The sequence below is a fragment of the Lutzomyia longipalpis genome, chromosome 3, assembly GCF_024334085.1.
Source record: "Lutzomyia longipalpis isolate SR_M1_2022 chromosome 3, ASM2433408v1".
Taxonomy (NCBI): Eukaryota; Metazoa; Arthropoda; class Insecta; order Diptera; family Psychodidae; genus Lutzomyia; species Lutzomyia longipalpis.
Window position 1 is genome coordinate 5,405,213 of NC_074709.1, and position 27,728 is coordinate 5,432,940.

The 27,728-nt window shown below is 32.3% G+C and overlaps 6 protein-coding genes across 13 annotated transcripts in view; 5 read left to right on the plus strand and 1 right to left on the minus strand.

Moving 5' to 3' along the window:
* The window catches only part of LOC129791555 (methylcytosine dioxygenase TET), a 90,522-nt gene extending 86,900 nt beyond the window's left edge, over nucleotides 1-3,622 (plus strand). Inside the window, exons 13-14 of one of the 3 annotated variants that reach the window (XR_008750727.1) lie at nucleotides 254-1,039; nucleotides 1,980-3,622. Coding sequence is in view for 1 of the 3 variants with exons in the window: in XM_055829735.1 (XP_055685710.1) it covers nucleotides 254-979 (726 nt within the window). In the remaining 2 variants the exon portion in view is untranslated. Of the gene's footprint in view, nucleotides 1-253 lie in introns of all 3 variants that reach the window. The other 2 variants (XR_008750728.1, XM_055829735.1) reach the window with 2 other exon arrangements.
* The window catches only part of LOC129791558 (trifunctional purine biosynthetic protein adenosine-3), a 1,078,967-nt gene that overhangs the window by 731,601 nt on the left and 319,638 nt on the right, over nucleotides 1-27,728 (plus strand). The gene's annotated exons all lie outside the window — the stretch shown is intronic.
* Nucleotides 1-27,728, plus strand: part of LOC129791559 (potassium/sodium hyperpolarization-activated cyclic nucleotide-gated channel 3) — a 1,048,222-nt gene that overhangs the window by 590,497 nt on the left and 429,997 nt on the right. The gene's annotated exons all lie outside the window — the stretch shown is intronic.
* On the minus strand, nucleotides 5,418-6,666 carry LOC129791607 (putative methyltransferase C9orf114 homolog). Its single transcript, XM_055829840.1, has one exon. It carries the CDS (start codon nucleotides 6,616-6,618, stop codon nucleotides 5,482-5,484), a length of 1,137 nt encoding a protein of 378 aa, XP_055685815.1. The 5' UTR covers nucleotides 6,619-6,666; the 3' UTR covers nucleotides 5,418-5,481.
* On the plus strand, nucleotides 6,704-9,391 carry LOC129791597 (AP-2 complex subunit mu). The gene is made up of 5 exons (XM_055829827.1): nucleotides 6,704-6,792; nucleotides 6,999-7,217; nucleotides 7,782-8,674; nucleotides 8,749-8,887; nucleotides 8,958-9,391. The coding sequence occupies exons 2-5, from the start codon at nucleotides 7,041-7,043 to the stop codon at nucleotides 9,063-9,065; spliced, it is 1,317 nt and encodes a 438-aa protein (XP_055685802.1). The 5' UTR covers nucleotides 6,704-6,792; nucleotides 6,999-7,040; the 3' UTR covers nucleotides 9,066-9,391.
* Nucleotides 10,371-27,728, plus strand: part of LOC129791556 (calmodulin-binding transcription activator 1) — a 40,966-nt gene continuing 23,608 nt past the window's right edge. For 4 of the 6 annotated variants that reach the window (XM_055829737.1, XM_055829738.1, XM_055829739.1 and 1 more), the window contains exons 1-3: nucleotides 10,371-10,524; nucleotides 10,947-11,052; nucleotides 18,263-18,955. In XM_055829737.1, coding sequence (XP_055685712.1) covers nucleotides 11,013-11,052; nucleotides 18,263-18,955 — 733 coding nt within the window. In that variant the 5' untranslated portion in view covers nucleotides 10,371-10,524; nucleotides 10,947-11,012. Of the gene's footprint in view, nucleotides 10,525-10,946; nucleotides 11,053-18,262; nucleotides 18,956-24,892; nucleotides 26,568-27,728 lie in introns of those variants that run through there. The other 2 variants (XM_055829741.1, XM_055829742.1) reach the window with 2 other exon arrangements.

A 27,728-nucleotide genomic window follows, 5' to 3' on the forward strand; every position in this document is an offset into this window, starting at 1 on the left:
CAGACTTTTTGATATATTCAAGATACTTTCAGATAAATTCTGATCTTAAAAATTCTTCTGATCTTCTGAAAAGTCTTTCAAGCCTATTGCCTAATTCTTCAGACTTTCTGATAATATTCTGATAAATTCTGGAGTTTTTTTGATAAATTCTTAAGAGTTTATAATAATTTCTTTAGAATTTTTGATAAACTGGATAAATTAGGAGTCTTAGGGCTCTTAAGAGATTTTATCAAGTAATTTTATTCCCTTACAGACACCCTATCATCACTACAACATGTACCCAAATGCCGGTCCAGCTCCTCCGCCACCAGCACCCCCATCAGCTCCCAATTGGTGCATGTATCCCCCGCAAGCATCAACAGCACTCGCCCCACCGCCAATGATGATGCCCCCAAAGGCAGAAATCGTCCCAAAAGCCGAACCAATTGGCGAAGTGGCGGAGGTGAATGATAACATTGAGTGCTTCCAGGATTCCCAAATGGGTGGTGTGGCCATTGCCTTGGGGCATGGGAGTGTCCTCTTTGAGTGCGCTAAGCACGAAATGCACGCCACGACATCCCTAAGACGTCCCAATCGTCTCAATCCAACGCGCATCACGCTGATCTTCTACCAGCATCGCAATCTCAACCGTCCCAAGCACGGCACTGAGGAATGGGAAGAGAAGATGCGACAGAAGAAGCAGAATGCTGCCGAAGAGGCACGAATTGCCGAAGGTGGAGTTGCCGTGAAGCAGGAACCACTAGAACCGCGGGAACAATCGTCAAAAGGTGGTGGTGGGGAGCAGCAGAGTAGTGAAGGGGAAGGCGGGAAGGGAGGGCGCAAAGGGTCAAAAGCCAAAGTTGCCATGAGAGCACCCACCCTCACAACTACATCCTGGACAACCCAATTCCCCATGCATCCGTGCGTCGTAACAGGACCCTATCAGGAGGCTGGTACGGCAACAACAACCGTGGCTGGTCCCACGTCGGCCACCACTTGATCAATCGAGAACTTTGAGAAGCTCATTGAGGCTTTCTGAACAACCCAATTGATGCCTGAAGTACAAAAAAAAATTAATAAAAGAGAAAAAATTCGAGATTTTGTCCGAAATCTTGCCACGCAGGACATTTTCTGCGTCCTTCTTCCTGTTTTTTTTTTTTTTAACTACCTATATATAATATTAATTGAACTTTTGCTTGAAAGGGATCTATAAGGGATCTCACAAAAAAAAACTCTTCTCCTGTACAAAAAAGACTTCATTGTAGATTCTTTTTTATAAATTAATCTTAATATTTTTTTTTGTATAAAATAAGCCATTTAATTTTGCAAAAAGGAGTGTTTTTTTGAGGATTCTTTCGAGAGATTTTGAGGATTTGCACGTTTAATTCTCAGAGCGAGGAAGTCCTTAAAAAGGATTGAAATTCAAGTCTCGGGGAGAATTAAAATATTCACGAAAATTCATTAAATATTCGGAATATTTGAAAAATTGTTTTTCAATAAAGTTTTCTCATAATTATCCGGAATAATTATCAAACATTTTCATTTATTTCTTTTAAAGTAAAATATTGAATAATATGAGACAACTCAATATTTAATTTTTTGACTAAACAGAAAAGTTAAAAAAAATTATTTTCAAACTGTTATGATTTCTTGGGCAAAAGAAAGCGAATTTAAAAAGTTTTTCAACTGAAAAATAAAAGGAAAATCTAGTCGAAACAAAAGCACATTGAAAAGAATCTAATTAGAATATTTTTTCTTTGTTTGAATTGTTTGCAAAAAAAAATCTTTTTGAATTTTTTCTTGAAGAAAATCTTTAACATAAAAAACATGTTTTATCAAAAAAGCAAAAGATTAAGAAAATAATTCTCAGAATATTCTCGAGGAGTTCCTTAAAAAACTTTTTGCAAAATAAAAAAAAAATTATTGTTTATCAGATTCTTCGTAAAAAAAAGCGAAGATTTCTTTTTCAAAATTATTGTCACAAAAAATTTTCTTTTTAGTAAATTAAAATTATTAATTTAAAGATTAAGATGAAAATCAATGCATGTGGTTAAGAAAGAAGAAAAAAAAAAGCCAAAAATTTATTATCAATTTGTCAACTAATAACGAACTTATTGGCCATATAATTAATTCATGTTCTGTGTGTTTTTTTTTGTAATAATAAAAACAAAGAAATTATTAAATAATTTTTATATTTTTTGTAACTACCTGTAATTTTTTTTGTCACTGTAATTTAATTATTTTTGATGCCTATTTTGCGCTATTTATTCGTGGTAATTATAAATGATGTTTTTGATAAATTAAAGTGAAGCAAAATGAAACTTATTTAATATTTAGAAATCATTTTTAAGCAATTTCTCAATGCCATAACTAATTAAAGAAAAAAAGAAAAGAATATTAAGTGAGAAAAAATGAGATTGCAAAAGGAATCGATTAGATCAAAAAGAAAAAAATATTTAATTCAATGAAAAATTAATACTCAAAACCCAAGAAAGGAAAGAAAATTACCTAAAGAAAAATAGAAAAAGGACTTTTAAAAAATTATTAGAAAGAAAAAAAAGAAGAAATTAAGGCCATTGTCCTTTTTCCCGTAGTCAATCAAATTCTAAAGAATTCCAAACAACTAAATGAGAATAAATTAAGAAAAGAAAAAAACTTGTGTACTGGACTTTAAAAAGAAATGTTGTAAAGTGTAAGATTTGTGAAGGAAGAAAAAGAAATTATAGAAGCAGAAAAATAATGAATAATAGCGACAGATTAGGAAGAACGTAGTTTTTAAGGAAGAAAAGAAAATTAATTATTGAATGTCATAAACAAAGCATAAAAATGAGCATAGAAGTTATATCTATTTAGGGATGGGATTTAATTTTATTTTTTGCGGGAAAAATAGTCATTTTTACCACTATTTTAAAAAACATAGACTGTTAAAAAAAATTGAGGGAAGAACTTTGAAAAATAAAAAAAAATCTTGTTTTGTGGGAACATTTCCATAATAGTTTGATAGAAATGCAAAAAATAAATGAAAAAAAAAGAAAGCAACAGATGATGGGAAATAAAAGAGAATATTTTGTGAATGAAAATGAAGAAAAAAACTTAATAAAGTATTTGAAAAAGAAGAAGAAGAAAAAACTATTAATATATTCAATAAATTTTAAGGATGTAATAAACTTCAAAAAAAAATCAAGAAATTATGATGAAAAAAGCATAGAAAACAAACTGAAATACAGTAAACAATTTTTATTGATATAAATTATATATATATTATATTATAACAAAAAAAAAAGAATTAAAAGATTGAGAAAGTGAAATGAAAAAAAAGGAATATATAGTGCTAGAATTTAATTAATAGACTATATTATATATTTCTGATGAAGAGAGAAAATAGGATATTTAAAAGATGAGAGAAAAATGAAGATAAAAAAAAGTAATAATGAATGAAATAATGTTTGAAGATATTTAAAAATAAAAATATTATATATTGAAAAAATAAAAAAAAACATACCAAGAATAGAAATGAAAAAAAGACATGAAAGACCATTCCGATTTATCTTTCTTTTTTTTAATTTTTGTGAAATGAAAAATATTTTTATTTTTTCTTTACAAATTCCCTGTAAATTCTTTTCCATTGTTTTTTTTTTGTAAAGCAAATAAAAGAAAACTTTATACCAAAATGCAAAGTAAGAAAAAAATGATGGCAATCAGCAAGTTAAAGAGAGAGAAGATAAAAAACTAAATTGAATGAGAAAAACTAAAAGAAATAAAAAAGTGCAAGTGATAGAAATAAAATCATATCCTTTTTGAGAACGAAAGCAAAAAAGAAAATTTAAAAAAATAAAATAAAACTAGAAGAAATAAATAAATAAAAAAATCATCCTTTCCATTCAACTTTCATTCATTTCATCCATCTATAATTTTTTTTTTAATAAATTACATAATGTATAAATAAAGAGACTAAACGACTCTTATGGCATTTAAAACGCGACGGCATCCCAGTGACTAAAATTAATAATTATATTAAATTTAATAATTTATTGTATTAATCATAAAAAAACATTTTATTGTCTCTTAAGAAAGAAAACTCTGTAAATAACCTTTTTAACTTATTTAGTCGACAATTTTTGTATAAGAAAATTCAGTCGCATTCTTTTACTCTTCCATAATGAAAAAAAAAGAAGAAAAATTCATTGACGGCGAAAATTGAGGAAAATTTTTTAGGAAATAAAAGAACTTTAAAAAAAAATGGAGAAATTAAACGTGAGAAGAAATTTAAGTGAAATAGCAATAAAGAAGAGAAGAAAAATCATCATATTTTTATACATCACACACTTTCATCAGCACACGACCTTTTTCGTAGTAATTTTAATTATTTTACCATTTTTTCTGTGTATTATTGAAGATAGAATTAAGTTATAAAGAAAATGAGAAAGAATGAAGAGATAAAAAAAACTGTGTAAGTTCTCAGTTGGAAGACCGCATTTGCAGACAATTATTTTATAAAATAAATTTAAATATTTGAGAAAAACTCTTTGGTTTTTTTTGTATTAAAAATCCATTTCTGTTGTCTTTTTTTGAATAATTTAATTAATTTTAACCCTTTGGCGTTCATTGGATCTTACGTCTTTTTTATGGCTTGAGACCGGCTTCTTATGGTAATTGATTTACAGGAATCGGCCTTCTTCACCAGAGCTCTCCACGCTGAATGATCCTTTCTTTTTTTTTAAATGTTGGAAGAACTTAGCGGCTATCTTGAAAAGTCTAAAAACGCATAAAATCGTTTTTCTACGATATTTTCGCTTCCAGAGCAGTTAGAAGGCTGAAAGTTGAATTTGTTTTTGAATATTCACTACTTTTAGACATTTAAGAAAATATTCTGCCGTTTATGCCTCAAATTGATCAAAATCGGACCAACAGAAGTTGACTTCGAGCATTCGATTGTAGAGAAAAAGGCATTTTTTTGCCAGAAATTACTCGAGAAAATATTGAAAAAGTCCTTAAAACGAATTTGGTTATCTTTAAATATTAAAGGAACAGTGAGACCTGTTTTCAGTTCTTTTAAATTTGTAAAATTCGTAAAATCGGTTTCCTGGAAGTAAAATTATTCAAAGTTTTGTAATTTTGTCTAATTTCACTATAATCCAATTTGGAAAAAAAATTCAAAAATATCCTTAAGCTGCTTTTACTCTCTTTTTAAAACCTATTTTTTCTTGATTGGTTTGATCGATAACTCAATGAAAATTAATTCAATTAATTATTGCAAATTTTTATCAAAATCGCTTCAGTAATTTTTTTGCAATAAAGGAAATGAGTTTTAAAAGAAAAAATTGTTAATCCTTTCTTTAAAAAAAAAATTGTCTAAATAAATAAAAATTAGAATTTCTTCCTATATAAACTACTTAATTAAGAAAAGAGCCAAACTGATTCAATGAAAAATTTTGTCATAAAAGGGTTAAAATTTTATTTTCTTATTCATTTTTGTACAGAGAAATTGTAAATTTTCCACAATTATTCCTGATTCAAGGAATTCTGGGAATTCTTTGCGCCGCTTCCTTGGGGCATCTTTGTATCCTGACTCTGTGGAATGGAGCTGAAGAGATTAAATTCCTTCGCCTCATTCTTTGCTTGAAGTTTACTTTGTAGCCCAGCCAAGGTGATGAGAACTGCCTCCTCCGTTCTGATTGTCCTGGAGCCCTGATTGGGGGCTGTATTGATGTACTTGTCAAAGAGAAGTTCCGAATCCACCGCATTGAGGGCATTGTCATTCTCCAGGGCGTATTCTATACCCATCATACCCCCAAAGACTACGATTGCGTGGTTGTAGGACAATGTCTTTGCGGGGATATCGTGTATATTCGTCCCGCGGTCTGAAGTTCCAATGATGAGATCATAGCCATCATCGTAGGGAGATTGAGAAAATACCCGAGAGATACTCTCAGCCATCCGGACGGTGTAGCCCCAGTAGACTCCAGTTTCCTGCCTGGGTTGAGCGGGTGAGACAACAGTTCCATGAACTTTCTTTCCCTCCTTCACATCCTCCGTTGGCAGTTTAAATGTCACCCTAATCCCAGGTGTTAGAGTTTCACCTACCAAAGCATCCTTCCTCAGTCCAATGTTCACATGGCACCCCTTCCCGGACTTTGTGGGCTTCTCCGTGACAACTCCTTCGCGGAATATAAAATTGTTATTCTGCCGCAAATGATGGGGCGCATCGAGGGGATTGAGCAGGCCGCAAAACTTCAAATCTCTATGGAGAGGGAAGAAGAACTTCCGCAAGTACTGCGGACATTCCAGGTATTGCAGAATCCTCGCCATTTGTGCGCAACATCCTTTCCGGGAATTTTGCTCTTCCGCCCCATCTTCAGATGCTGTAACAGTGCTCCCGGAGTCATCGTAGATAACAATCTCATCTATGTTGTATATACAAGCAGCCCTAGCTATTTGCCCAGCTAGGTATGTCTTTAATTCCAGCGAATGGGCATTTTCTAGTATTGTTCCCGGAAGGGCAATGCTGATTGTTGAAATTTCCTCACAACTACTGGAATTTTCCTCAGTTGGTTGATTTTTCTTCTTCCTCTGGGAGTTTTTGTCCCCCTTACTTCCTTTCCGCTTCTTTCCACGTTTTACTTTTTCCACATTTTCCATAATTTACTTACGGAATAATAAACACGCATAACACACCAAAATGTTTGTTTTGATAAATGTGAGGTTAGGGATAAAATCCCGACGTCATCAGTGCTGCCATCTCCGGTCATATCGCGAAGTGTTTTTTGTGGTGTTTTCCTGGCCAGAGAGCGAGGCAATTTTGAGCGATAATTTGTAAGTTTTCCCAACAAATTTCCCACTAATTTTTATCAATAAACCTCCCTGAATGATTTTAAAGAACAGAGATGGTGTAAAAGAATTATTTTATGCATGGAAAATGGGTAAAAAGTTTGGGGGGACTTTTGACGTTTGAGCTTTTGGGGCCATCATTGCTCATTTCCGCCCATATTTCTTGAGAATTTCCTTTTGTGCCTTCGCAGGGAATATTGTCGCCGTAAGGACTGTGCTGAAGGGCGGACAATATGATTGGGGGACTATTTGTCTACAACCACAAAGGGGAAGTCCTCATTTCGCGTGTCTATCGCGATGATATTGGGCGGAATGCTGTGGATGCTTTCCGGGTGAATGTGATCCATGCCAGGCAGCAGGTTCGTTCCCCTGTGACCAATATCGCTCGAACCAGCTTCTTCCACATCAAGGTACGTCGTCTGAATGTTCTAAATTGCCTCAAATGCATTGAAAAGTTGCTTTTCTTGGAAGTTGGGTCGATTTCTGCGAAAGAATCATTTCTTAGCCCCCCTTTTTGCTCGTTTGTTTCTTGGGAAAAGTCGCGATGTATTGTAATTGATTGGAAATTATTATTTTTTTTTATTATATTTTCTTATAATTTTTCTCATTGAAATTACTTTCAAATTGGGCTAGAGAACTCTAATTGGAAAAGATAGGTGTGATAGAAAAGAGCTTTCTTGCCTCAAAAACCCTTTTGATACTTTTTAGAAATTTTCCGGAACTTTCTGAAAGAGATCCTGACAAACTTTCTGAATATTCCTAATGCTAAACTAAAATAGACTAATATTTTACATCTAAAAGAAACAAAATTATACTTCCGGACTCACAAAATCAATTTCCGGAAAAATTTAAATACCTTTTTAAACAACTTAAAACCTTCTTAGTATTTTTTTAATGAAAAATTAACCAAATCGACCCAAAAACTCTCGAAAAAATGAATTAAATAACAAATAAATGAATTTTCCGGAACACAGCGTGCAAATATCTGGTTGGCTGCTGTCACGAAGCAAAATGTGAACGCCGCAATGGTGTTTGAGTTTCTCCTCAAGATCATCGATGTGATGCAGTCGTATTTCGGAAAGATCTCCGAGGAGAACATTAAGAATAACTTTGTCCTCATTTACGAACTTCTCGATGAGATTTTGGACTTTGGCTATCCCCAAAATACCGACACGGGGGTCCTGAAGACCTTCATAACGCAGCAGGGCATAAAGTCCGCCACGAAGGAGGAACAGGCTCAGATAACGTCCCAGGTGACGGGGCAGATTGGATGGAGGCGCGAAGGGATAAAGTATCGCAGGAATGAGCTTTTCTTGGATGTTCTTGAGTATGTGAATCTCTTGATGAGCCCCCAGGGGCAGGTGCTCTCTGCTCATGTTGCCGGTAAGGTGGTGATGAAGTCCTACCTGTCGGGCATGCCGGAATGCAAATTCGGCATCAACGATAAGATCGTGATGGATGCAAAGGGACGCGGTGGGATCTCGGGGAATAATGAATCTGAAACATCTCGCTCGGGGAAGCCAGTTGTCGTCATTGATGACTGCCAATTTCATCAGTGTGTTAAATTAAGTAAATTCGAGACCGAACACTCCATTAGCTTCATTCCGCCCGACGGGGAGTTCGAGTTGATGCGCTATCGCACCACAAAGGACATCTCACTGCCCTTCCGCGTGATCCCGCTCGTGCGTGAGGTGGGACGTACTAAGATGGAGGTTAAGGTGGTGCTCAAGTCGAATTTCAAGCCAGCCCTTCTGGGGCAGAAGATTGAAGTTAAAATCCCAACGCCCCTCAATACGTCGGGGGTCCAGTTGATCTGCCTCAAGGGGAAGGCTAAATACAAAGCGTCTGAGAATGCAATTGTCTGGAAGTAAGAATTTAAAGAAAAAAATGCCTCCAAAAGCTCTGAAAAAAAATGATCTAACTCTGTCTGTAATTTTGTAGGATTAAGAGAATGGCTGGGATGAAGGAGACACAGCTGTCGGCGGAAATTGAATTGCTCGAAACGGATACCAAAAAGAAATGGACCAGACCACCAATTTCAATGAACTTTGAGGTTCCATTTGCACCTTCTGGCTTCAAGGTTTCTTTTTGTCTTTCAATCTCTTATTTTGCAGGAAAATCTCTAAAATATCTCTTTTTATGCCTTTCAGGTGCGCTATCTCAAAGTTTTCGAGCCAAAATTGAACTATTCGGATCATGATGTGGTAAAATGGGTGCGCTACATTGGACGCAGTGGACTGTATGAGACAAGATGCTAAGGAAACTCCTTAAAATCTGCAAAAAAAGAGCGCAAAAAAGCGCTAAAAATAAGAGAATAGTAATGTAATAAAAAAATAATTTGTGTGTATAAAATGAAATAATTCTCATTCCAATAATATATTAGCCATATGAGATATATTATGCATTATATTACACCCAAGAATATAAATAAAATACAATGACATGCAGGAAAGGTCATTATTTGCTTCGCGTATTCCACGATCATTGAGAATAAATAAAATAAATATATATTAAATAGATAAAATGACAAAGAATGTAGCAATGTAAAAGCATCCGTTAAAATAAAATGTTAAAGCGATAATAATTTGTTATGTTTCATTATTTTCGACAAAGGAGTTTATTCGTTTTATATGAGAAATCTTTGATGAAACAATTGCTATTCGAATAATCTTATTAGAAGGCGAAAAGTAATTTAAAAATTGTCATAGAAACACTGGGATTAGCTGGGAAAAAGCAGCAAAAATTTGTCTAAAAATGCAAACAATGACGTCAACATTGTAGGGGAACCTGGGGTAAAATGGTGAATTTTAGGGAGATAATTTTTCCTGAGTTCCTTGGAAATATTTGAGTTTTATATTTTGTTTTTCTCATTTTTCTTAATTTGAGGGCATAAAATATTAGCGCCAATGTTTCATCGATAATTTTTTCCAAGCTTTATCTGAAGAAGGGAAAATGCAATTAGTGACGTCATATTTTGCACTTTTGAGTAAATATTTTCCCAGCTTGGAAAGTTTCTCTAGCGATTTCTTATTTCCTTTATTTTAGATTCTCTACAAACTTACGCGTACCTAATTAATTTTCTTGTTAGAATTTCCCTTGGCAATATGTAACGAATAAACTCCTTTTATGTAGAGAAAATTGCGAATTTTCCATTGAATTGAAAATCCATCTAAGGTTTTCAGTTAATTCAAAATACTCCGAGCTTTTGACTTTTCCGACAAAAGGCGGCAAAATTCAAATTGTGAAAATTGATAGAATTTTCCGCGTTTTTTCCAAGGAAACATATTTTTTATGTAAAGAAAAACGACATTTATGATTGAAATATGTTGAAATTGAATTAAACGTTAATTTAATTTTCTGAGAATCAGGAGAAAAAACCACGGCGGAAAATTCATACAAATCCTGCTTTTATCAATGAAAATTCATATTTTTAAAAAAAAAAAAGGCAGAAAAAAAACCAAAGCGGAATTAAATTTTCTAAAAGAAAATTTCCAATATTAAGGATTTCCCGGAAATCTTACATTTCCCGCGGCGCTCGTAGTATCCGCAGCCGCCACTAATTTGCGGTTCAGCACAAAAAAAACTTTGACAGTTCAAAAAAGTTGTGTTGGTGTTTTTTTTTCGTGATGGAAAAAATGAGCAAATTCTCTGTTGTTTTATCGTGAATTCACAGTGAAAATCTGCCAGAGTTATCCAGGAATACCTTCCCACAGTTGGGTAAGTTGATACCGCAAGTTGGGCTGCAAAATTCCCCAAGAGACTCCGCGCAGACTGTTCTGGGCCCCAATTAATTGTTCTTTATTTGCGCTCCTGATTTTTCCTCCCCACACCCTTCGTCTCTGCCCTCCTCCCCCGTTCAGAAGGAGCTCCACCAGGAAAATTCCTTTGGAGGCACTGTATGGGGGTGCTTGTGGCAGGAAAATTAGGTTCTGAAGTGCCCTACATTTCTCCTTGGGGGGGAGAAGTTCTGTATATAGGTTCTTCTCTCACCTAAAGGTCGGTGGAGGGGGAGGCAACAAATCTCTCCTCCCTCACAGAGCTTTTGAGGGTTGTGAAGAAGAAGAAGAAAAAGGAGAATCCCGAAAATCCTTTTAAAGCAAATTCTAATGAAAATCTCTTTGGTTTCTTTTTCTTTGCAGAAATATCTATTATTACCAGCAATATGGTTTCAACAAGATTTTTATTAGCTTTCTGAAGGAGCCAGAATGGCGTCCCAGGCAATGTATTGTCTTAGTGTTCAAATTGGTAAGTTGAAGAAAATCTTTTTAACCACATAATCCCCCTTTTGGGGTGAATCAATTAAGTATACTCCCTTAAATTGTGAATGAATTAGATTCCTTAGAATTGTGTTAAATTAGAGAAGTTGAGAGCTTTGATCTAAATGCTGTTTGTTCAATCAAAATTACATATCAGGTGTTTCGAATTAAATTCACCTGATTAATTTACTCTCAATTTATTAGAAAATCAACTACTAAGGAAGTTCTGAGAGTTCATGTTCTAAGAAAGGATATATCAATCGATTAGAATTTCTTTTTAAACTTTATACAAATTAAATAGAAGACAAACTTCAAAAAATTAACGTTAAAATAAAGTAAATCAGATTAACATTGACTAAATTCTAGAACTAGAATTCTAATGGTAAAATTTATTAAATTGATTAGTTTCTATAAAGAAAAATAATAGAAAATGAAGAAATAATAAAAAAGATAAGAAGGGATTTATTTATTTATTATTTTTTTAGTTAGAAAGTTACATTCTTTATAGATGTCAGGTAAAAGAATTGAATACTAAATAAATATTTAATGATATTGGAAATGCATTGATTATTACAAATCAATAAGGCTCAAGGGCTTCGAGGTCTCTAATAAAATGTAGTAACGATGCAAAGGTTAATAAAAATAAATTTTGAGTCAACAATATCTGAGCCACATGATTTAATTCTAATTTAGACATTTTTCTTTACTTAATTTACATTTTCATGCATAACCCTGTCAGAAGTAGAAATTCAGTTTGAGTAATTTAAAATTGATTTTTCTTTAATTTGCTAGAGGAAATGAAAAGCTGAATGTTAATGAAAAGCTTTATTGAGTTTCAGTTTAGTCATTTTTCTTTAAAAAAAAATTTTCGGATACTAAATTGAATAAAAAACTACGCCAAATCTGTTTTTTTTTTATTTTTCAATTTGTATTATTCAATTAATTTTAATCTGATTAATTAATTTTCATGTTAAGCAATCATTATGTGAATCAGAGCTAAATGAGGTCTAAGTATGCAGCAAGATAAACCAAAGTCTTGTATTTGTTTAAACCATTGATTTTCCTTGAAAACATAGAGAAAATCGAAGCTAAAAAATTCAAACAAGGGTTTGGAAAATAAATAAGGAAAATCTGATAAACAAATAACCAAAAATCTAGGTTTTCCCTCAAGTTATCCCTGAAGTTCAACTAAATAGGATAATTGATAAAATTCAACTAAAGAAACAATTGATCCCTAAAGAACGCACATGCTTTATTTAGATCGATGCAATAATCCTTAACTAACACTCCCGGAAAGACCTGCAATTAGTTAGTATCCTATGCAATTCCTCTACAAACTTTTCCAGAGATAATCAATATAATAAAGTTAGATTTCAAGCTTAAATCTAATTCAGGAGATTTATTTTTAATTCTAATAATTCTTTTATTGAAATTCTCATAAAATAATTTATTTAAAAAGTTTACAAAACATTTTAACAAATTACCCTGATAAATATAACAGTTTAGCATAGTTATTGATCCCACCGCTGCCACCAATTGTTTATTTATGTCTTATAAAAGATTTTTTTTGTTATTCAAAATATATAATATTTATGAATCTTGATTCTTCATATCTATCTATGCTGCTCAATTTCAATTTCAAAGAACCCATTTGATCATTTGATGCTTCAAACCACCACATAAAAAAATATAAATAGCATCAGTTAGAGAAAAGTTAGAGCTAAAATAAACTTTTATCAACAAACTAAAACAAATCTACCAACTATTTCACCACAAAAAAATAACGAATCTACAATCTAATTGAAAAATCCTCCTCCCCATGTTTAAGAAAAAAAAACGAGTATGTACAAATTTTTAAATTCACGTCATGTTAGGATTTTCACCTAAAATGTGTAGCTTCATGAAAAGTTTTTGGTTAAATTTTTTTTGTGTGTGTTATCAAAAGAAAACTTTTGAGCTTCTAAATAGAAAGTTTTGAGAATTTATCCGACGATGACATTCAAATAACTTTTTTTTCGGGTTGTGGGGGGAGGGGTGGAATTGTTAGTTGGAAGGAAAAGAGAAATAAACAATTTTTGCAATGAGCATGAGAAGAAAAAGAAGTCAATTTGTCCAATAAAGTATATTAGGATAGTAAATTGAGATTCCATGTGTTATTATGGAGTTCTTTTTGGCAATAAAAGCGCACACGGGTGCAGGGTGGGGGGGCGGGGGGAGGTACAGTGTGGGTGGAATGGGGGCATGACCCTCTAAAAGGAATGAGAAAGCCGAGAGTCCCCGTGTTTTGTAAAAGTTTAAGCAATTTCTCAAGCAATATTTTGAAGGAACTTTTGAATTAGGTACGATGGCAGTGGAAAATATAACATTTGTTCACATGCATTTCGAAATGAAAAGCCTCGCTGAATGCTATATACAATATTGTGTGTATTACGTGGGTATGGGTAATATTTTATTGCCTTAAGCGGATATTTATTGCAAGAAATTTGCTTTCAAGTCCTTATTGAATGTAAGTGATATAAATTTAGCAATTGTAGCAGAAGGTTTTCCACGATTTATTTTCTAGTCTCTCTCTTTGGCTTATATTGGGGGAAATTGTTGCGAATGGGTTTTTGCGAAAAACAATATAATGGAACTATGTTTGGGGGTGAAAGGGGTGGGTGGGTGGGTGTACGTGTGGAATAGGCTTTGAAATATTTTGCATTTTTTTCCAACATTTATTTTCTTATGAGAATATTATGAGAATATAAATAATTTTCAAGCTGTGGGAAAAAATTTTATGTAGGTTGTAGGTACCTTTCAGAAAGTTCCATCCCTTTTTTGTGGATCCTTTTGGCATTTTCAAGTGCATACTCCATGGCCCCTTCGAGAGGGATATTTGATTTTTTTTTCCTCTCTCTCTCTCAACTTTCCTCCACCCATATCCTACCCCCATCCACTCCCCCCACTACAGTTCCAGCGCCACTCAAGGAGGAAGGACGAATTACATTTTTTTTGTATAATAAAATTTTAAAATACATATGAAAAGTACATCTGGTTAAAAGTATAGTACATTGATGTACTTCTTGTGCTCCTGTATGCGGTGTTTTGACCACGAATGTATCGCACACATACATAAATTTTTAGCGCAGCCGTATTAAACAACATCTCATGTACACTTTCAATTTATTATTCATTCTTGAGAATAATATTAGGAATTAATTTAAATAATACAAAAACTCTGATACTTTTTTTTCCTCTATTCCCATTTCCTTCTTTTTTTTTTGGTTGAGAAACATTTATTTCTCAAAGTGGAGAGGGGGGAGGGATAGAGGATGAAAAATTTAAAATAATTTATATATTTTTTTCATATAGTATTATATAAAATATATAAGAGAAACCAAAAGTAATAACTCATATGGAGAAAAGAGAGTGAGAGACTTTTTTGAAAGAATAAATATTGCAAGTCTACGACATCCTACTTTATAATTTATTCATGATTATCTACTAGGCAGTTGTGAAAGTTTATGGTGTTAACGTCATAAATAGGGTAAGCAATGAGATAAGGGGCTAAAAGCTCATGGGGGTTGTGATTCTCGTGCCAGGAGAGACTCGAATTTAATTATTTCCAAATATAGTTGCTGCTATATGCCCCGCACATGAAGATTGCTAACTCCACAAAATAATCAAATTCAATTCCCAGATTAAATATCTATCTACACACAACAAGATTCTCAAAGAGATAGATTCTAGTGCGGGGTTATATGTATGTATGAAGATTGAACCATCAAATTTTGTTAGAATAACATTTGAGAAATTTCTTCAATATGAATAAAGATTGAAATGAAGATGACATATTGGGAAGAAATGTTATGATATATTTCGGCTTATCGTATAAACTTTAAATTTTACGTCATATTCCCTCTTTCATATTTCCAATCGATTTCATTGAATTCCATTCAGGGGACAGTAAGAAAAGAGAAAATTTGTGTTTTACGATTAAAAAGAATTCTAGAGGCTGAAAAAGAAATAAAAATGGCGGTAAAGATGGGATGAGAGTTTAGAATAATATTGTTTTAACTGACTAGAATACAATTTCAATTAAAATGTAGAATAGTCAGGCTAGAGTCTTTAAGCCCATCTCAAGCTTTGCTTTTTAAAAAAAATATATTGTGTTTAAAGACTAAATTCGATACAACGTTAACCAATGTCTATCCGTATAACAGTTTGTTATAAATCAATTTTTCAGTAAGAACTGAGGATAATCGTATTTTTTTTTGAAAAGCTCAAACTGTTCTAATTTGTTTAATTTGTTTTCTCATTCTTGACCTGTCTGTGGGTAAATTCTGATCTAAAGCTCAATCTTTCTTAACGATTTTTCTCTCCAATTTAAGGAAAGTATTTGTGTCAAAGCCTCCCTAAACATGCAAGATAACTCCCGAGGGCAAAAATAATGTGTCACACACATTCCCCAAAATGGAGAATTAAAAGGGAGAAAAATCGTTGAGCAAAACTGCGTTTCTGATCAGAATCTACCTACGGATGTTACTTTTTTGATTCTTTTTTTCTAAAATTTATTTTTGAAAAATTCGATTTTTAGAAATTAGATTTTCGTTCAAAAATCTTGGTAAAAAAAATTGAATTTTAGTTAATTGTTTAATTTGCTTCATTCTTCTAATTTTTTCTTTAACCCTGGGGATCGAGGGGATCGAGGTTTCTATAAGCTTAAAAAAACTTAACCTTAATTTTCACTCAAAATGAATATTTTTTTCTAAGTTTTCTTTCTATGAATTTGAGCTAATTGAACTTCTCTGCCATAACAAAACTCACAGGAGTTTATTTGTTTGTTTGTTTTTTAACTAGAATTTTATCATTCAAGGCCCTGAAGAATGATACAAGGTCTCCGTAACGTCAGCACTAAATAAAATTCTTTATTTCCATGATTTTTTTTATCGAAAATTCGATTTCTTTCACTGCACATCTTGAAAAGATTCCTTGACTTACTATTACAAAATTATTTGGATTTAATAAAATTTCATTAATTTAATCCCAACAGCAATAGCTGTGACTTTTTGCCAAACCAATAGACACCAAAATTTCTCATTAAAACATTTCCATAAATTTAATGTGAATGAAATCAAATTAATTAGTGAAAAATATACTATATTTTCTATTTAGATACAAAAAACAACTTTCCTCATAATGCAAAAAACTAAATTTTCCATGCAATAAATTGAAACTTTCTACGAAGGAAGGAGAACATACAGAATAGAATGGGAAAAAAAAGAGAATTCGTTGAGGTGTAAACTCTGGTTAATATCAAATGGTATGTGTACACAAGTTGAGGTTGCACGCTCCTGTGTGTATGCAAATGCAAAAGAAGGGAGGAACAAAAAAAACTGTGCAAAAATTTAATGTTGGCTGAGCCCCCATACCCACCGTCACATCCTCCCCCCACCCCCTCGACATACCAACAATGGGGTGTGTAAGGTGAAGTTGTTTTTAACCCCAAAAGTATAATTTAAATTTTGTACATATAGCGTAAACAAATTTATGTACAGAGAGAAAATAGATATAGTGTGTAAGGCGGATAATTGAGGTAGTCTGCTTCTTGATGTAGTTTGTCTATACATCTGGAAACTTAAATTAGACTATAAGAACTTTGTCTCATATCCTCCTCTCTCTCGCAGCTATTGTGTGTGTGTGTATATGGTTGTATAAATAATCCATAAAACAGGGCACAAAACACAAAATTTTAATTAGTCTCGCAAATGTACAATTGCCTAAAAGGCTTGAATTAGGAGTTTTAAGGGGGCACACATATGGGGGCGCTGGGTTGGTTGGGCTATAAGGGAGGGAGGGGGAAACAAAACCAAGATGCTGTGTGGATCCAAACACGGTTTTAGGGGAGGGTGGGGGAAGGAAAACCATGAAGGGAAGAAGATTTCTTTGAGCTTTGCGCGAATGCAAGTAAATTTTATCATTTTGCAACGTATTTAGAAGAGAGTTGAGAGGCGAAAGTTTGTTTCTCTATCAAGATGTTACATGGACTTTCATGAGTTGAATAAAACCGGATTTAATTAATTGAATTACACTACAATTTGTGTTTCCTTGCCTCCTATATATTTTGTAGAAAAGGTAACACACATGTATAAAATGAAAATATATATATTTTGGTGTGTGATGTACATTATTATGTTGTTGATCGTATATATATAAACACACCGAGGAGAATCTTTGTGTCGATAAACAGCAATCGCCCACTCTATTGAACATTGGCATGTTACGATGGGTTTTCCATCCATATGGGATTTTCCTCAAAATATATATACCTACATGTGTAAGCAGCATACTAAAGGAGCCATTTATATAACTCATTCTCTCCTTTTGGGTTAAACAACATAATACGCACATACACACACACATACCCCATGGTATTAGCAATAACAATTTGTAATGATGTCTTTCACAATCACTATAATGCAAATTACATGACTTTGTAACAGGACAAAATTGCAATGGCATCGGGAAAACTCTGGGTGTAAGAAATACAAGAGAATGAGGAAATAGTGTGTGTCGTATACATTCATTGAAAATCTCCTCAATATAAAGTGAAGTGGGGGGGGGGGCTATATAGTGCAAAATATATCCTTGTGCGAAAATATCCTCTCACAATAGCCCAAGATAAATCGAATTGTGTTTTCAAGAACACCTCACCCAGCTCTTTCATACACTAAACTGGGATTCTATCGACTGTGAGACAGTGCGCCATCCCAATTAAAACACGAAGAATTGCCCAAGAAATATTGCAATTGGTGTGTACTTTGGATCTCTCGTTCATTAAATTATTGCTAAAGAGTCCTCCTGTATTTTGTGTACACTTACATGCACTATACATACATATAATGTTATACAATGTACAACGTGAGAAAGGACTTAACGTGTCCAAGATAATGGAGTGGAGTTAAAGGCAGAAAACTAATTCATGAGATTGATTAATAATTCTCATAATGCTCTGTAGTTGAAATTTTCTTTAAAATACTTATCTAGAAAAATTACGAAATTTTTGACGAATTTCCCTGAGGAATATAACAGTTTAGCACAGTTATTGATCCCACCGCTGCCACCAATTGTGCAAACTGTTATATAATGATTTTTCTCCGTAATTTTCTAATATTAGAATTTTATTCTCTTTCTCTCCCTCACAAACCATCAATTTGTAGGTTCACGCGAGGATGATTTAACAACAAATGACATTGATTCAAAAACCATGACAGATAAATCTGCGTGCGAAACATTTCCAATGTCAACGGGCAATAAAGAATCAACGACAACAATTTCTCAAACACATCCAAATAATATAATTTTACTTCGCGGTGCGCGATCAGACAATGGCCATATTATATTGCACAACAATCAAGATTTAATGAGTTTAATAGGTGATGAGGAGAAGCATGTTTTAATACAGCACCAACGGCTAAAGGGGAAGAAGGCCAATGAGGGGGCAATTGTGCTACAGCAACAACCAAATGCACCATCAAAGTCCAGTGATAATGAAACGATTGTCCTTCAGGCGGCGAATTTGAAAAAGAACCCAACAGCGAGTCATCTGTCAGAGGGGCAATTTCTCATTCAGCACCGCGTTGGGGCGCGAGGACTCTCAGATGGTCCAATTTTATTGCAAACACTGAAGCGTCTGGAGAAGTCGCAATCGATATTTTTATTTCGCAACAACAGCACGGCACTCACGTCTTCAGTGAGGATCTCATCAAAGAAATCATCAACAAATACATCAGCAAATTCACTGAAAGTTAGTCAAATGAAGCAACACAAGCCACAGAAGGAGCCAACGGCGGATGAGGAAAAAAATGGCAAATTGGAGCAAGTTAATCAAAAGCATCTACCTCTCGGAAATGGTGAGTCTCTCTTGGAATTCTTTCTCGTTTCCACCCCTCCTTCCCAAAACCACCCCATTTGCCATTTTAAAACTTTTCTTTCGATTTTTTCTACTCGTTTTTTTTTTTTAAATAAGGTCCTATCTTAAGCATTTAATATAAAGAGAAATATAGAGATATTACGTGAAGAAGAGGAAAAATATATAAAAGAGCCGCTTCTTGGGCAAATTGAAAGAAGTACATTCTAACATGCAGTCTGGCTGAACGTGTTCTGAATGAAGTGATATTCAATTAGGGTGGGTTCTACGTACATAGATTTCCTAATTCATACAGAGAGACAAATTGATGTGTTATAGAATACACGATTGCATGAACTCTCGTGGAGTGACCAATTGAGTGCAATTTTTGCCCAACATTTATCTAGCTAAATTTGTAGAGTTTTCAACATATTCTCTCTTTTTTTTTTCTTCTCCACATTTTCACTCTGTCCTACCCTCTTCCCCTTAACAGGGTTACTCGTTGGAATTATACATATATCTTGGATAATATGCCTAATATTGGGAAGTCTTTTTGAAGGAGAGGAAAATAAAATAAAAGGACAGCAGTGTCTGATGGGCAATAATGCATTTATATTTCAATATTGATTCATTTTATTTTGGTCATAATTTAAATTGGCATACTTTCAGGGTTTTTTATTCGATGATGATGTATTATATTTAGAACTTATATGCCAATATTCGATTTTTTTATTATGATTTTCTTTATTGAGAAAATAATGTAAAAATACTATTTTTTTTTTATTATAATTTAGCCGAAAAGTATAAGATTGAGGTTTCTAACCTCAAAATCTCCACCTTAATTTACTCTCAAAAAGAAAATGTTTTTCCAAGCTTTCTTTCGACCATCTTGAAAAATCTTTTCAAAATCTTTGTAGATTTTTTTTTTAAATTCTGTGATGATTTGAAAAGGTCAAATTGACCAAGTTGGCCAGCAAAATCATCCAAGGATTACAATTGAAAAAAAAAATATTAAGTCTTATTCAGAAATCAATAAACTCTTGAAATCTTTGAAATTTTAAAGATTTCTAGCGAATTTCAAAGGTTTCTTGGTCGCTGAATAGGAACACATTTTTTAAATTTTTTTGTGATTCTCTTTTCAATATTAAATTGAAAAAAAAATTCTATGACGATTATGACGATTTCATTTTATTAAAAACAATTTAGAAATAATCTCGTGTCTTTTTTTTTTAAAGTTTTGACACTCTCTTGGCCAAAAATTCATCTATTAAAGCTTTCTTGCTACTTGAAATATTTATTGCTCAAAAAGGACTTAATTTAATTATTTGTCTCTAGAAATCATTTAAATTAAGGACTTTAAAGCTTTCAAAGCTCTCAAGGTGGATAATTAATTTTACCTCAATTCCTAAACAAATTCCTTAATATATCTATTGGATTTGCCTCCTACTTTTATGCATTTCCTGTGAATAGCCCTATTGGCAAGTACATAACACAGAATGCAATAAGTCACAACCAATAAATATCAAACTTTGCAACTACGACACGGCGTTCATTATCAATAAATAAATGTGCAATTGCAAACTTTTAAATTGTTTTATTATATTGTTAGCTCTATATCCCCGAATGAAATATATACATCTATGTATTTTATGTACATATGTAGGGTATTTTGCCTAGCCCCAAAAAAGCTCTAGGAGACGGACACGTGAGGAGAGTGACTGAAATCCTTGTGTTGTGGTTGTCTCCCACCTCTCCCTCTCGCTTTGGCCTATTGAATTAGCAATGGGAATTTCTAATTCTTGCATGATGTTGTGAAAATGGGGGATGATGCAAAAAGTAGAAAAAAAAAACGAAACAGAAAAGGAGTTGAGCCCCAATTGTAAAGTCTTGTCAAACATAAGTCCATCACAGTATGGTACGTGGTCTATTTTCTGTTTATGAGGGTTTACTGACTCACAAGTGAAGAAGGACAAGGAATTATAGAAACATGCGCCTCAGTTGCACGCCTTGAACAAAATTTCTCGTCCTTTTTTTTCGCAAAAGGTCACGGATGGTGGCATCCCTTTCGCGATGGGTGATGTGTGTGTGTGTGGCACGGTAGTGTGTGGGCATGTGCATGTGTGTAAAAGGGATACAAGAGAGCCTAAAAACACGCAATATTCTTGTGCCTCCAGTAGTACTTTTCACTACACTGACCGGAAAAGTTGTAACTCTTTACGCTATACTTTTATAGTCACCTTTTCTTTCATTTTTCTCCTTTCTATGAGTGCTATATAACGCGTATTTATTAATCTCTAATGCCGACTTTAGAAAAGAAAACAATCTTCATCGAAGTTTTAGTCACAAAAAAAAGAAGTTTTAAAAAAAATGATAAATTGGATGAATAAGAGAAAATAAAAGAAATTTCAGTGTTATTTTTTCGTTATTATATAGAAAACTTTCATGTTTAAGTTTTTCTTCTCACATACGTCCTTTTTCCGACAAAAAAAAATAAAGAAATAAAGTGAAACTTTATACAACGAAGGCTCCTCTCTATGTGTGTAATCTTGTATGTATATAAAGAAGTTTTTAATAATTTCAACCTAAGGTGTGTACACGATGACATATTTGTGTATATACCTCAAAAAAAAAAAGAGAACAAAAATATTAAATAATTATGTGTTGTAAAATTGCACTACACTAAATATTGTGGCGTTTATACTATATATAATAGATATATGTAATACATGTTCTCCTCTTAAAAGTAATAATTTTCTGTTGATGTTTTTCTATTTTCATTTTTTTTTCTACCCCCAGAGCAATTGTAAAGTTTTCCTTTTTCTCCTTTTTTGTTCTCTCGTATTTCCCATGTTTTAACTTTTTCGCGTGCAATGTGTTAGAGGCATTATTATGTTAAGTTGTCTATTGTGGCAATTTAGATGTTAGATGAAGCTTTTGGATATATTTTATACATATATATTTAAATGTGTGTTGTTGTACACCGACATAGAATTTGTGAAATGCAAGTTTTTGTACAGAGCAAGAAAAAATGCTATTTATATGGATGTAATTTCCACGTAAATATATATCATTGGCTCGCTGTAATAATCCATGTGAAACACTTGATGTACATTTTCTGTGTAGATTTTTTTTGACTTTCTCATTTTTGCATTCCTGCAAATTTTTTTTTAAATTCATTTAATATATTTGTTTTAAAAAAGGTTTTTAGAAAAAAAAGAATATAAATTTCATGAAAGAAAAAACTCTCATGCAATTTTCCAAAAGATAAAATTGATTATCTATGTAGTTAAAAAAAATAGAGACTGTCAGAGTTATGTACAAGTGTACATAGATTGTGTACATGTATTTAATGTAAAATCCATCCTATAATGTTGAATTAGAGACGATGGGGGTAATAACATTCCTCATGGTATATATCGAAAGTTTATGGCATCTAATAATCAAATTGAATTTAGTCAGGAGAGATAATTTGAATCTCTATTGATAATTTATTGGTTACATAAAACCACGAGGCAATAAACGCTGAAATATTTCAACGACAATACGTCAACTACTTTATTACCTTTTCGGTAATATGTGTGGCTTTTGCAGAAATTATGTGTGTGCTAAAATATATTTCTATATTTTTTTATTCAATGTGACAGATTTTTATATTTTTCTTTTTCCACCAAAAAAATAAAAATAAAATCAAAAAATCTTTCAAATAAGCGTAGAAGAAGGTAAAAGGAGTGCTGCAAGAACTTTAAAGTGCTTAAAGGTATGTACGGGGTAGAAACATGGAATAATCCTTTCAGCCATGATTTATTGTTTATTTATGCAAGGTTTCTCTTTTTCCAAAAACGCGCACTTGCAGGCCTCTCGAGAAATCTTGCAAGTTTCATCCACCGTCTTTCCCTATAAAGATGGGGGGTATATGAATAAAATCACATTAAGTGATTTAAGTTATGGTACCACCAAAAACGAGTTGAAATAGATTTGAAAAATGACTGTTCCTTAAGTGAATCGTCGTTTCTCATGAACCCACTGAAAATGTCCTGGAGGAGAGACGCTGATTTTCAATTTTTGCAGATCTTGCATTTCTTTGCACACATTCACTGTGTGAGAATTCCTTTACACTTTTAAGCTTCACCCCATATATGCTTTATTCATGTGGGGACTTTCAGACTATTCCTATATCCTTTTTCTTTCGTATAGCTTTGCATTAGAATTTTTACTTTAGGCAATAGATAGATGTTGAATATAAGTTGGGAGAAAGGATGTCTCCGAGGATCTGAAGATTTGTGGGTAAAATAAATTTTATTTAAAAAGAAAAAACATTTAGAAAATCTTTAAGATTTTACAGATCAGACAGGATTTCTTCCTTTTTGGTTAGAAAAGGATATTCTTGACAACAAGAAATACTCAAACAACCCTAAAGGATTAAACATTTTCTAAAAATTAGGTAGCGTATATCAGCTGAATTGAAAGCAATATTAGTCAGAAATAGAACTTTTTCCAAAAGAAAATTGTTGTAAAGAAAGATAACCTAGGAAAGATCTAACTTTCTCTATTCTAAATGGGAAATTCCGTCGGAAGATTTACAGGACAGGAGTTTTTTATGTAAGTTTTTTAAATAATTAAAATGAGAGGACAGTTGCTTAAATAATAGTTTTAGAATTGTCTAATAACATTATACATGAATTAAAATATAAAAAATTCTAAAATGAATTGAACTATGTTAGATCACAAAAAAAATCTTAGATTTTAAAGCTATAAATGAATTGAAAATCGGATAAATGTTGAATTTTATCAATAAATTATCAATATTAATGAAAGAGCCTAACGTTAGAATTCTTAATGAACGGATTCATAAAGTAAAGAATAAAAAATCCATGAAATAGGCACGAATTAGGCTAGCTAAGTTAGATAGTGCTTAATGAAGACCTCAAAAAATCGTGTTCTCCTTATAAGATTTGAGCTAAGTCCCTTGAAAGAAAATTCTAGGACGGAAAATTTCCTATAGGGAATTGAAAAAAAGCAGATTTTCTGTCGACTACTAGGCTAATTTCTAGGACTATATAAGTTAGTTTTAAATAAAGTTAATTGACCTAATATCAGTCCGAAAATCCATCTTTTTCAATTTTTTTTTAAAAATAATTTACGCTCGTCTGTTTTATCGGTCCTTAAAAGGATTGTTTAAACCATTTTGGAATATCATGTTTAGGAAGACATTTCGAACTCAATACAAAGAGTAGTCTAACTTTTTTTAACCCCCGATCTCTCTCCTCTTGCCTAGAAATTCTAGCCTAAAACAAAAACCATGAAACTCCGAAATTTTCCCTTTCACGTTATGCCATTAACGTGGAATTGATAATTTTTTTCTCTCACCATCTGTTAACGTAAGCCGTCTCCATTGATTAAAATGACTCATAGATTGGGTACAATTTCTCAATTTTTAGTACGTATTCCTACAGCATTTTCCTCTCAAGGAACCAACCTACAATTTCCATAAAGAAGTTAATCAAATAACCTTCATCTTCATCATTCAAATGGCCTCTTGTTTTATTACTTTCATATATAGTTTAAGTACGCAGTTTTGTTTTGCAAATTATATACAACACCTCCCCGGAAAGAATTTTATTATATTTAACAGATAAGATGTGAACTATATATTTATATAACTTCATACATGTATATGGAAAAAAAAAGTGGAAAATCATATTTTGAAACCATATCTGTATGTACAGAGAGTGAGAGAGATAAAGATTTTTTTTTTCAAACTCTGTTTGGAAGTGAGTGTAACACTCGTGTTGAAGATAAAGGCAAAAACGTTTTCAATAGTAGATGAAACAATTTCATCAACACTCATAGAGGCGCAGATATCATGCGAGAGGTTGGTTCCAAAAATTATTATCTTTATTGTATTAGTATTTTGTTACTCATAAGTCATACCTTTTTGTAGGAGAACAGTCGCGCGAGTAATTGTTTTAGGCAAGAATTCTTTCAGTTTTTTTTCTTCTTCACAGTTTCGTGTGCACCAATAGTTAGGGAGAGAGAGATCATTTTACTTGAGGAAGTTTTTTAAAGAAAAAGGAACAGAAGTCTGGTGAGATCTGCAGAAGAGATAGAATCTTTAAAGTTCTTGCATAAATTTTAATTGATAAAAAAATGAGATGGGAGATAAATAACTTTTGGGAAGTAGGTATTATGCTTTTTATTGAGTTTATGTAATGCTCTGTCACACGGATAATCGTAAAGCGTGTACACCATAAATGCATATTTATTGCGCGAGAGTGAAATAAAGTTCCGACGAAATGTGAAAAGGAGAGCAATTAAACTCTGAAAGGAAGAGGAAAAAAATTTTTTTCGGAGTAATATCCTCGCTTATAAGGTATACAATACATACATACATACTTTATTGTATTAAAAATAAAATTATGTGGTGTGTTATGCTGAAAGGACAACACTCGTATCCCAGTGCACAATAATAGAGACTGATATTGCGAAATTTATACATACATATATATCTACAATATTATAAAATTAATACAAGCCTCAATAATAACAACAATATTTAATTATTTGATAAAAATCTTCGTTTAAATATTCCAAATTGTGTTTTTACTCCCAACAAAAGTGTTTCCTTAGTGCATTTCAATATGGTTGGTTTTCATTATAATGAAAAATTTTATGCAACATACAAACAAGATATATAATTATAACGTGACATAATGATTTGTTTTTAAAATGTATACCACACAGAACAAAACTTATTCACAAACACAGTATATAAAATAAATTTGAGAGGAGAAGTAGATTTTTTTCCACGTTCTCCATTCTTTTTTTTTACATCTTTGCTTTCTTTGCAATATGCCAAGAGAAGGAAGTGACAAAACACTCAACATTTCGGCTTTTTGGGGACAAAATACTTAAGTGGTGTGTATTGCATTAAATAAATAAAATAAACAGTGATGAATTTTAAAATTGCATTTTAAATACCAAGTGCATTGTTTTTTGATAAAATACAATACAATACAATAAAAAGAATATAACAAAAACATTATAAAGGTGAATTATTCATAAAACATGAAAATTAAATACAAAAACAAACTGCTTCCTAGGAATTACAATGTAATTTCAACAATTTGTTGATTGCATCGTGTATCCGCACACATGAATAATAAATTAAGGAATTAATTAAGATAAAATAAAATATCATAGAGAAAGAAAGTTCCTGCGTGTCAAAGGAGGAGAACGAAGAAAGACAAAAAGGTGAGATTCAAGCAGGAATCTCTCCGGTGGAGGAAGACAAAAACAAAGCGTAGTAATGTCGGGATTTAGATCACTTATGCCATCAACGCCTCATCAAACACGTAGTGGTCCAATGTTTAATCCTCTAAATAATCATGGACTTATTTACTCGGCGCATTCTATTCATGGACAACTCACCCATAATCCTGGGCACCATCCACTCCATCATCACCAACAACTACAAACCCAAAATCATCATTTGATGCCGAATGACTTGATGACTGGACACCAAATTTCCGTACGGCATCCTAATAATAATTCCGCCCAATTGATACATCATGCTGGAATGAGAATGTTGCCGGCAAATATAATTCCCCTTAATAACAGTAAGATACTAAAATAATAATTATTTATCCAATATAATTTAACAAATTACATACATACCTTAACTATATACCATTACCTTTACATTAAAATTTATATTCGATAAGTAATTATGCACAAATGATGATGCCTCTCAAATTACGATAAAGAGATTTTGATAATTCTAAGAAAACGTATAAATATATTTTTATTTTAGGTTCTTCTATTAATTATTTTGCTTTATAAGCTTTATGAGTGAAAGCACAAAGAGAGCTTTTACTTGCTAATATTACACACGTGTGGCACACAAAGTTTTAGCTTTTTAGAATGCTTTCTTTTGCTTGCAACCTACTACTAATTTTGCTTTGATATTATTTGTTGATTTCTTTATAGTTTTCTTTCTTTTTTAGTGCTTCAAGATTAGCAGCTTTTTAATGTATATTTCTCGATAGAATTGTAACGTTTTTTTATGCTTAAGTAATTAAATTGGGTTTTTAGTTTTAAATTCATTTATTGAGCAACAGGAAGTTTACAATAATATTTCTTTAAGTGTGTGTAAAGTAAGGGAATTTTTCAACAGCTACATATAAGAATTTTAAAATTGAGACCAATTTTAAGGATTTACAGGTTAATTGAAGAAAAAAAAAAGATTTACAAAAAGATGAAGAAAAAGTTTATTGAAAAAACTTCTATTGGACTAAGCTAAGCATTAAGTTAATCTTAAAGTGATCGTTGAGGTCTTAAAAGTCTTGAAAAACTAACAATCCTATAAATACGGAAAGGGGCCTATCTAAAAATTTATTTAAGGGAAGTTTTCCATTCCATTCGAATGAGAAAATTTTGAAAACTTATGGAAATTCAACGAGTGCTGCGTAACGATTTTTAATGCTTGACGTGTCTTTTTTTTTAAGTTTAACGTTGAAACCAGTGTTTGAAATTTCCTTTTTAACGTTTGAGAATTTATTTACTGACATTTGACATTTATTCTAGTGTTTGACGGCTCTTTTCTAACGCTTGACGTATGATTTTTTTTTTAATTTGACTTAAATTGTAACGCAAGAAACTTTTTCTTAACGTTTAACCTTATTTCTAAGCTTGACGGATCTTTTCTAACTTTAGGAATTTCTTTTCTGACTTTTTACTTTTTTTTCTAATAATTTGTTTGAAAACTCTCTTTTAGAATT